This window comes from Thunnus albacares, chromosome 7 (genome assembly GCF_914725855.1).
Source record: "Thunnus albacares chromosome 7, fThuAlb1.1, whole genome shotgun sequence".
Taxonomy (NCBI): domain Eukaryota; kingdom Metazoa; phylum Chordata; class Actinopteri; order Scombriformes; family Scombridae; genus Thunnus; species Thunnus albacares.
The window spans coordinates 16,655,046-16,665,429 of NC_058112.1; the positions used below are offsets into that span (position 1 = coordinate 16,655,046).

Sequence of the window (10,384 nt, forward strand, 5' to 3'; positions counted from 1 at the left end):
TGGCCTTCAGCTGACCCTGATCTTTGACCCTTGTGTAGAGGAGAGCAAAGAATAGGAAAAGAGAAATTTCCAATAAGGATCAATAAATAAGATTATTATCAGGACTATTACATGCGTATTATATTTCAAATGTATAAATTATATTAACAAACTAACATTATACATTCAAGCCAGTCATTTTGAGAAAAAATATGAAAACTAAACCAACTGGATGACAGATGAGTTAAAAATGATCACTCATTCAGAGGGGCTTCATGATTCTATCTGTGAATTATTCTCTGGCTTTTAACCGTGTTCACCAGAAACTGCAACAGAACATTAGTTTAATTTAGTCTCATGGATTTTGATGCCTGACAGAATCCAGCATTGCAAACAAATTGAATTGAAACTGAGAAAAACCTCATTGATGAGCCACAAAACATCTGTAAATCATACATTATATGTCCACTGGACCAGTTTTTAAATTTTGTTCACGTTGCACTCACTGCCCCGATGGTTGAAATAAATGTGTAATGACAAACTCTCAGATACATTTTTGCCTTTGATGTGTGTGCACCAGGAATTGGGCTGTTCAGGCACTTGCCTACCTCTGACACCAGGCCAGAGCACAGTAAGGGACACCTCCAAATTCACATCTGGACAATAATAATAATCACAATTCACTGCATATCTGGCACAGCAAAGCTGAAAAACTAATATTCTACCTCAGGTGCTTCCAATATCACTGACAAATATCACACGTCTTTGTACTTCATGGTTTTTCCTCATTGTGCACTTTGATTATGATTCAGTCAGGTTTCATATTTGGCCTTTTGTCTGTGTGGTTGTTTCTCTTTTTGGTTTGGATACGTTTGATGTGTGTGCTTCCTTTCGTTTTTGTTGCGTCTGCCTTTGACAGATGAATTTCCCCTTGGGGATCAATAAAGTGTATCGTCTCATCTCATCTCATCTCATCACCTCAGCTATGGCGTCCTGCAGGAAAACATTAATAATATTAATGTTAGATGTAGATGAGTGTGCCTACAGGTAGCCAATATTTAGATCCAATCATGCTGGACCATGAGTAGAATGAACAGATAGATAGATAGATAGATAGATAGATAGATAGATAGATAGATAGATAGATAGATAGATAGATAGATAGAAAGGAAGGAAGGAAGGAAGGAAGGAAGGAAGGAAGGAAGGAGGGGGATTTAATCGTGATTCATTCACATTAAATGGCTCAGCAACAAAACATGGCAGTAAAACTGAGCAACAGCTCCCCTCGATGGTCAGAAACCCGAACTGAAGCAAGCGAGGAATGAATCCTGCTCGGCCACCGTATATTCGCGGAAGTTGTCAAACTAATATTTAGGAAGAGAGAGGATGAGAGGTAAACTCAAAGGGTGAACAAGAGGAATAGAGCATTGAAATCTCTATTGTCCCTCTTTTATAGCAGGACTTTAAACATGGACGATGATTGGGAAGAGGAGGTATGTAGTACCGTGAATGTAGAAGTGTTATCGCATAGCGGGACCAACGTTAGCTTCATGTACTTAACCGTTACCTGACATTCTAGCTAATTAGCTATGGATGGGGTAAACTTTTCAACATTACTGTATTCATTTTAACCTTTAAAACGGGAGTTCTGTGGGAAATTTCAGAATCTTTATATGTTTGGTGTTTCTCTGAACATATTTCAGTTCCCCCGAGTAAGTTAACGTTAGATTTGGCTCATTTTCTGACCATTAGATTGCAATGAAATAGTTCATTGTGTTGTCATGTCTCAATTTCTTTTCTGTTCTGTGCTCTTTTGACAGTTGATGAATTCAATTTTGTCTTTGTTTGTAGAGTCAAAATGATCACTTATTTTCTCTTTCTCTCTCTCTCTCTCTTTCTCTGTCTCTGCCTCTGTCTCTCTGTGTGTGTATGTGTGTGTATGTGTTCAGGAGCAGCTTGTTGTGGTCGAGCTCTCTGGTATAATAAACAATGACTTTCTGTCCAAGTGTCGGGCCACATGCAAGATACTGGTGAGTTCTGACTGTCGTGTTGTGGTGAGAAAAGAGAAGAAATCTTATCATCGTCTCTCACTGAGCTCACTTATTCTCACACTGATTCAATTTGTACATTTGTGTTAAAGGATATTGACAGTGACAAGCCCATGATGCAAGTAGGACAGTATGTGTTTGCAGGCGAATATGAAGGTAAGAATAACCTTCTTAACAACAAAAGAAATTGTGAAAAAATAAATAAATAATTAAGGTGCATCAGAGGAAAGTAACTTGAAAACAATGAGAAAAACTCCCGCACACATCATTATCCAGGTTAGTCAGTGAGAAAAGCTTAGGAAAAATGGAAATGATGAAGGAAAAATGCTACAAAATTGTGCAATATTGTCATACAAAAAATGTTATATTATCATCCACCTTACCCCAAACTCTCCAAAGGTCAAAAAGTAGAAAATGACCACAAGTAAATTATGAACAAAAGTGCTGATATATCATAAACACACAGTGTCTTTAAACATATTACTGCAAAACACATAGTAAACCCAATCTGTCAAAAAATCCAAAAGGATTAAGGACAAATGTGCCAATTAATCAAGAATAATTATTTAAACATTTTACATTAAACATTATAGCCACCTCCAAATAGCACCAAACTGTCAAAAAGTCAAAGATTTCCAATGACAAAGCATAAATGAGGGCCCAATTGTTTTCTCATTGTTTAAAAAACACAAAAGAAAAGAAAACTAATTGCTTGTTTCTGCAGTTAAACATAATTTTCAATCTCCTCCTTTCCCTCTTTGTAAAGCATGTAGTCATGCTGGGAACATGACACTTTACATGACCTCCAAGGACTCATTTTCTAAGATGAAACGCTGTCACCACTGCATGTGATTATTGTGGTTGACTTCTGTGAACTGCACCTTCAAAGGTTTAATAATCATAGAACTGCTATTTTTCTGAAGCATTACTTTAAAATAGAAAATACAATAGATTACTGCTGATTAATTGCTGTGTCTGTCAAATATCAGAAAATAGTGAAAAATTTCTTAGAGCCCAAGGTGACATTTCCTGGTGTTTTCATGTCTTCACATTTTAGAAGCTGCAACGAGCAAATTTTTCCTTTTTAAAAGTGAATAAAACAATTATTCAATAGTTTCAGATTAATTTTCTGTCGATCATGCTGATGTTGACTATTTTTACAGGCGCTGAAAAAGCTTCCATGCACTCCTAATAAATTTTATCATTAAGAAAAGAAACATTTAACAGAATTTTTTCTTGCTATCCCTTTCTCTTCAAAGACGCTTTGGGAACGTGTGTCCTATTTGAGGAGGCACCACACAAAGGTAAGGTTCTGCTCCATATATTCTCAATGTTCCTCTTTTGTTGCAGTTATTCTTGAGTTGTTGTTTTTGTTTGTTTTTGACTTATGCTCCCATTTGACATATATATCTGCAGGAAAATCAGAGAGTGGTCCAGAGCTCAAGTATATGTGCCACACGGTGAAGAAACTTATGATGCAGCGGATCTTCCTCACTGAGAAGAAAGAAGGTGAAACCAACACAGGTGAGCCAGAACATTTAAACTCACCATGGTGCAAAATCTGATGCTCATAATAAAATTAATGTAACTTGTGTTCTGTGACACACATTTTTAACCAATGTTGCTTTTTAGCTGTAGCTTGACCCAACTTGTCCTCCCTTATCTGCAGCTTGTTAAAAATGTGCTTTTTTTCTTGTCTCAACAGGAAGCTTTGATAGTGATGAACAGAGGGACTCCGCCTGTCAGTCAAGTCAAGAAGAAAATGCCAACAAACAGAGGGAGACAGAAGACGAGATGGAAAACACTGATTTGGAAGACTCAGCAGTTGGTTGAGACATTAAAACTCAACTAAATACAAGTAGAGACACTGTGATTTATGAGACTATGTGGGACTCCATCTCTGCAACTATTTAAAGGCAGATGGATTTGTACAGTTAAGCTGTAATAATAAGTGTTAGTATTACTGTATTGCACAATGTGCCACTATCCTTTCATCATTGAGCCTCAAGATCAGTAAATTTAATATTTAATCCAAAGGATTAAGGAAATATGGCACCTATGACACCTATAGAGAAAACAATTGATCAAATCCACATGGGAGGAGTCTTGGGAAAGGCAGTTACAGATTTGGTTCACTGAAAACTTAACATCTTATGTTTAGTGTTGGTCTTATTGTGCTTTTTTGTTCTTGTTTTGATTTGATTTTTATTTGGTTTTTTTTTTATGTTTTTCTTAAGAAATATGGTGCATAAAAAGAGTAAACAATCACAGTTCAAACATAGCAGCATAATAATAATAGTGTAATCAAAGTACTGTGCATCTCAGTGGATCAAAAGAAAAACAACTCTCTACCTTTATAAAGGTGTTTTTATACTATTCAAAGTTAAATCCCACTAAAACAGAACAACGCAAAACGAGAGACAAAGTAATAATAATAATGGTAATAATAATAATAATAATAGATAAACAAATAAGTAATAAAATAAAAAAATGCTCCAGAAAGGGAAATGAGTTTGGTTTAATTTTTATTGACTTTCTGCCACAATACTGGATTTTGCATTTGTTTGCAAAGCAACAGTTTGTCAATCAGGCAGAAATCCTTGTTTTAAAAACTGTGAATTAATTAAATAAAACTAATTTCTGCTGCAGTTTCTGGATTGTCCGTTTTTCATTAAAAAATTAAGCAAAAAGCACTGTTTTGGAGAACAGACTGTATGGTTTGGAGCTGTTTTTGTGCAGCGTACCTGTCCCGGTAACTGTAGAATCAGTTTTATGAATGAACGAGGTGTTGTTGACTTTGACGACGTGGCGGTTCTCGGCCAATCCAATCACCGATGGTCTCTTGAATGTGGACCAATGAGCGAGCGACATGGCACTCGCATCCTCAGCGTCCGATTGGTCAGTCTGTGTTTTAGCACAGGAAGTGCATGGGTGTGTTTCCGGGAGGAGGGTTCCAAAACTGCAACGACGAACTTGCCTGAAGACACCGGTGAGTGCTGTTCAGAAGATTGCCATTTAAAACGCATAACTTAATTCAAACATTTAACTTCTGTAGGTGTTATTTAAAAATACGCATTGGGAGAAGTAATCTAGTTGGTTGTATATCTCCGAGGGACGAGTGAAACTGCAGATAAGTATGTAAAAGTAACGGTTCGCTGGGTTAGCCTGTTTAACGTTGGATTTAGATTGTAAGGGTTGCTAATTCAAAATAACGGCCACAAACGGTTGTAACGGATATAACACAGAACATTTAAAGTGACGAGACATTTAAAAGTGAGAACACAGACACTGTGATGTGTAACACTGAAACAGTGAACGTGTTTTAATGAAAGGGAGGTAAAAATGTCAAAAATCTGATGTTTTCTCTCTCAATGAGGCGACATATCTCTTATTATTTCAATGACAATACCGTTTCTTAATAAAAATGATACTTTAGGTTGTTGGCAGGTGATGTCTGAAAGTTTTTCTCTTTGCTGTTATAGATTTGTTTCAGAGAATGGGCTGAATATACACTCATCTGACAGTTTTTTGGAATTCATTGTTTAGACTAAGCTGCATCCTAATACAACAATTTATCTTAGAGAGGGGTAAGATGTTGATTTTTTTATTAAAACTTTATAGTAATTTTGGAGGCTGTGGTGTGTTGCTGTGAATTGCATTATGTTTTAGTGAGTTAATATTTTGTCATGTCATTGAGGGTAGACTAAATATTTGAATCACCTCTAAGTATTATGCAACACAATTCAACGGTACCACAAACTACAGCCTCTAGAATGACCATTCATTCAACACCTCTCTAACCTCTTCAACAAAAAAAACATTTTTATAACCTACATCAAGGTAAGCAGAGCTGCAAAAATTTGTCAATTAATCAATTAGTTGCCAACTATTGAATTAATCAGCAACTGTTTTGATTCCAAATCTCAATGTGAAAATTTTCTGGTTTATTTAGTCTTCTATATAGTAAACTGAATATTTATATTGTGGACTGTTGGTCAAGACAAAACAAGACAGGAACAGGGAAACAGTGATCAAGATTTTTCACCATTATGTGACATATCATGAACCAAACAACTAATTGATTAATGAATAATCAATAAAATAAAATAATCTAAACAAAAGCTAGAAACTGTGAGTGTATTTTATAATTTGAAGCTAGTGTGAAAGTGTCAGTTAAATAATTTACAAATTGTTACATGTGAATGGTTATTTTCCTATTGTGAGAATTGGTGGTGGTGGTGTTTCTACTATGTTATGAGATGTCAACTGTAGTAAAGTAGTAGAGGTGGAACAAATAAGGGATTGTGTTAGCTGGAACAGATTAGCCATTAGTCATTCACTCATTCTTTGTCAGAGTATTTGCTGGCACCATGACTCATTACTCTCTCACCTCTAAACAAATTTGGACGTGTAGAGTTGAGAAACCTCAAGTTACATGCTGTGACCAGTACTGACAGAATTTGTCCGTATTGCAGTGTGAAAGTGTGATGTAAACTCTGATATACATGCAGTACGATTGATTTAAGCAGAAAGTACTATTTAAGCAATAACCATAGGTTTTTGCTGTTTTCCTGTTTTTTTTTTTTTTTTCACCTCTGGTGCAGACGGTGTTTGTACATGTGCAGGATGGAGCTGCGGCCACTTGTCATGTGCTTTGCTCTCTGTGTGGTTTATGCCACCAGCAAACCCACAGAGAAGAAGGACCGTGTTCACCACGATGACCCCCTAAGTAACCGAGAGCATGATGATTCAGAGAACTTTGACTATGACCACGAAGCCTTTCTGGGACAAGAGGAGGCCAAGACCTTTGACCAGCTCACACCAGAGGAGAGCAAGGAGAGGCTCGGGTAAGAACACAGTAAATGTGCATATATGCTTGCAAGAATTTAGTACAAGTTTATATGCTGTGGCAATGACCTAGTTTCACCTCAGGGAGCAGTAAAGGTCATCTGAGGTGACACGCCACAAGAAATAGGGAGAAAACAACCTGAATGTTTGCTTAATCTTTGTTTTTTCTCCTCAGCATGTTGGTTGAACGTATCGATGACGATAAGGATGGCTATGTGACTGTTGAGGAGATGAAGAAGTGGATCAAACACGCTCAGAAGAGATGGATCTATGACGACGTGGATCGGCAGTGGAAGAGTCATGACCTCAATGGGGATGAATTGGTGTCATGGGAGGAGTATAAGAATGCCACATATGGATATATTCTTGGTAAGGTTGCAGACGATCTTTATTTTATATATTTGATGTATAAATTATACTCTAAACAAAGTTGTGACCTCTGACTTGCAGACGACCCCGACCCTGATGATGGCTTTAGCTACAGGCAGATGATGAATCGTGATGAGAGGAGATTCAAAATGGCTGACCAAAACAATGACATGAAAGCCAACAAGGAGGAGTTCACAGCCTTCCTTCACCCCGAGGAGTACGACCACATGAAAGACATTGTAGTGTTGGTGAGTGTCAAACACATACACTGACATACACACCCAGGTGTTAATTGACAAGACAAACACCTTATGTATCTTGTACATCCCCTTTCTCTGACCTGCATTCCCTTCTCTTCCTGTAGGAAACTATGGAAGACATTGACAAGAATGGAGATGGTTTAATTGATCTGGATGAGTACATCGGTGAGTTCTAACAGCCTGTTGTAATTTGTTAGGCCGTCGCAAATATACACATATTTGTACAGTGAAACAATGTCAAAACCGCTCTTATCTTCCTGTGCTCTAGGTGACATGTACAACCAGGAGGGAGACGCAACAGAACCTGAGTGGGTGAAGACAGAGAGGGAACAATTTACTGAATTCAGAGACAAAAACAAAGACGGAAAGATGGACAAGGAGGAGACCAGAGACTGGATCTTGCCCAATGATTACGACCATGCTGAGGCCGAGGCCAAGCATCTGGTCTATGAGTCAGATGCAGACAAAGTATGTGTGTGTTTTTGTTTAAGGACCCAGTTTCAAAAATATTAGTTTTTTCACTCAAGTTTTATTTCCTTTGTCATTCACTGAATAATGAGTGTAAGGGGAACTTGTGAGTCATCAGTATTACTAAGCATATTAATAGTACATGTCATATCATTGCACCATGATACAAACCAACTGAAACCTGATTAACACTAAAACCATGGCACGAAACAAAGAAGCACAAGAAACTACAATCTAGGTTTAGATGTTTATGAAATAATGGACTTTCTTGCTGTCGTCAGATTTTCAGAAACTGGAAGGCTGTAACTATGCAGCTGAAAAACTAAAGCTGTTTGGACTTTTTTTTTTCTTTTTGCTCTTGGACAAACAAAGGGATCAGGAGAAACAGGCTTAATTTGAGTCCTTGTGATGATGAAGTATCTTTAGTGACATAAATATAAGCTTAAACATGTTTGTTGTTCTCTCTCTGTCAGGATGGCCGTCTGACAAAGGCAGAAATCGTGGAGAAGTACGACTTGTTCGTGGGCAGCCAGGCGACCGACTTCGGAGAGGCTCTCACTCGACACGACGAGTTCTAAGCTAATCTACCTGGCACCCAAAGACTGTGTTCATCCTGTAAACCACCTTACTGCTCTGACTGTGGACAGCGTGTTTTTGTTTTTTTTTGTTTTTTTTGTTTGTTTGTTTTGTTTTTAAAAAAACAAGATGAGCTCAACTAATCCAACGCCACGGACAATAATTTATTTGATCTCTTGAATGTGTCCCATTGTACACACACTAATGCCAAGTGTGTCCTCAAGCTCAGTTGTGCGTAAGATTGGGATATATATCGCCAGCTTTTGCTCTGCTTCCACACACTATCCTCGCCTTGTCCAGGTCAGGTGAAGGACAAACAGTGTTAGTGTTTTGTTTTTTCTTTTTGAAAGAATTATTTTATGAAATAGCCATGTTTTGTTAAGAAAACCATGATAAAAAAAATTAAGTTTAGACGTGCAGTATACAGAATAGTTTGTTGTTCTTTTTGCAATGCACTGGACCGTGAAGAGTAAAACTGATTTCTAGAGTTAGCTCTACTCCTCTGTCTAATCATGTAATTGGGTCCAAACTGAATTCACTTGTACTTTGTTTTTGATGTCTTTATTGATCATAGTTTGAAAAGTGCTGGAGTAGAGGATGTTTGAAATGAGGGGTAAATGTTGAATTACAGTGACAATGAAGACTATTCGGACTAGTGCAATACAGTATCATCAGTGGGACCGCGCTGTGTTTGCTATAATGGTCCCCCAAAACATCCATGGTAACGCAGGCTGCGCTGTGTGTTAGTTGAAGGAATCAAGGTGACTTTAGGGACTGATGGATGCTTTGTCAAATCTGCCTCTTCTTCTTTCTCATCACCTCAATGTTGTGTGTGTCTGTGTGTGAATGTGTGTGTGTGTGTGTGTGTGTGTGTGTGGGTGTGTGTGTGTGTGTGTGTATATATGTACTTGGATTCTTGATGATTGACTCCCCCTTTTTTCAATGTTATGTTTTGAGTTTTGTGTGATTCAGCTGAACTACTAACTCATTTGTGTGCCAAGCAAAAAAAAAAATCTTTGTCCTGTTTTGTAGGCAGTTTAAAAAAAACACTTTCTCCTTCATATCTTGGGAGCTAAATATGTTTGTTATGCTTGTATTATCAGTACCACCATTTATAACCACTGTTGATAATTTTTATGGTATACTATAATGTACATGATAATGTTTTTTTACAGGCTCACTGCAGCGACTTGCCTTTCACGAGTGACTTTACTGTATATAAGTTGTTGGTCTGCAACTGAGCACTCTAATAACAATCAGGTCCAGTTTTTGTGATTGAGAAGAATGTCTCAATAAAACAAATAAAATTGGAGCTTTTAGTCTTATTATTATATTATTTACCGATACATATATTTCACTGATATTTCCTTCATTGTTTCTGTTTTATAAAAGATTAATGCTGGTCTTTTCATTTCTAATAACTACGATCAAAAAGATATAACGTAGCATTAAGTGGAGCATGAAAATAGTTGGTGTTGCAGTAGAGATCCTCACTGCTGTCACTGTTTTTACAGCTTTTGCCTTTCTAGGAAATGATCTGTTTCCTGTTTTCTGTCAGGCTGTTGACCCTTTGGATTGTTGTTTCAGATATTTGGGTTCAACATCCTCTCACTATTACTCCTACTAATAACTTATACTATTTATAAAATATCTTAGTGTCTTCATGAAGTGCTCTATAACCTAAGCTAGTTTGTTGACTTTACCATGATAATAATTATTTAGAGATCTTTTCAGTGGGTATGGGGAAAGTCTGGTCACCACAGACTTTTATTTGCATGTTAATATAAGCAATAATAAATACTTTTTTAAATGAAAAAAGTGGGTTAATCCACAGGA

General features: G+C 37.1%; 2 protein-coding genes across 3 annotated transcripts; both read left to right on the forward strand.

The window, feature by feature from the left end:
• Nucleotides 1-1,315: 1,315 nt before the first annotated feature.
• gtf3c6 (general transcription factor IIIC, polypeptide 6, alpha) lies at nucleotides 1,316-4,675 on the forward strand. The gene is made up of 6 exons (XM_044356390.1): nucleotides 1,316-1,472; nucleotides 1,929-2,009; nucleotides 2,120-2,183; nucleotides 3,287-3,331; nucleotides 3,444-3,551; nucleotides 3,733-4,675. The coding sequence occupies exons 1-6, from the start codon at nucleotides 1,449-1,451 to the stop codon at nucleotides 3,858-3,860; spliced, it is 450 nt and encodes a 149-aa protein (XP_044212325.1). The 5' UTR covers nucleotides 1,316-1,448; the 3' UTR covers nucleotides 3,861-4,675.
• Nucleotides 4,676-4,917: 242 nt separating this feature from the next.
• On the forward strand, nucleotides 4,918-9,860 carry calub (calumenin b). 2 transcript variants are annotated; one of them, XM_044356388.1, is made up of 7 exons: nucleotides 4,918-5,016; nucleotides 6,632-6,874; nucleotides 7,051-7,244; nucleotides 7,326-7,492; nucleotides 7,609-7,669; nucleotides 7,773-7,972; nucleotides 8,446-9,860. In XM_044356388.1, the coding sequence occupies exons 2-7, from the start codon at nucleotides 6,645-6,647 to the stop codon at nucleotides 8,548-8,550; spliced, it is 957 nt and encodes a 318-aa protein (XP_044212323.1). In that variant the 5' UTR covers nucleotides 4,918-5,016; nucleotides 6,632-6,644; the 3' UTR covers nucleotides 8,551-9,860. The 2 variants fall into 2 exon arrangements, with proteins under 2 accessions (XP_044212323.1, XP_044212324.1); XM_044356389.1 differs by lacking the exon at nucleotides 4,918-5,016 and adding an exon at nucleotides 5,023-5,161.
• Nucleotides 9,861-10,384: the final 524 nt, after the last annotated feature.

Coding starts and splice junctions, on each gene's coding strand:
- gtf3c6 (XM_044356390.1), top strand. CDS start 1,449: ATGGACGATGATTGGGAAGAGGAG. Junction 2,184..3,286: donor GTTTGCAGGCGAATATGAAG/GTAAGAATAACC, acceptor TTCTCTTCAAAG/ACGCTTTGGGAACGTGTGTC. Junction 3,552..3,732: donor AGAAGGTGAAACCAACACAG/GTGAGCCAGAAC, acceptor TTGTCTCAACAG/GAAGCTTTGATAGTGATGAA.
- calub (XM_044356388.1), top strand. CDS start 6,645: ATGTGCAGGATGGAGCTGCGGCCACTTGTCATGTGCTTTGCTCTCTGT. Junction 6,875..7,050: donor GAGAGCAAGGAGAGGCTCGG/GTAAGAACACAG, acceptor TTTTCTCCTCAG/CATGTTGGTTGAACGTATCG. Junction 7,973..8,445: donor ATGAGTCAGATGCAGACAAA/GTATGTGTGTGT, acceptor TCTCTCTGTCAG/GATGGCCGTCTGACAAAGGC.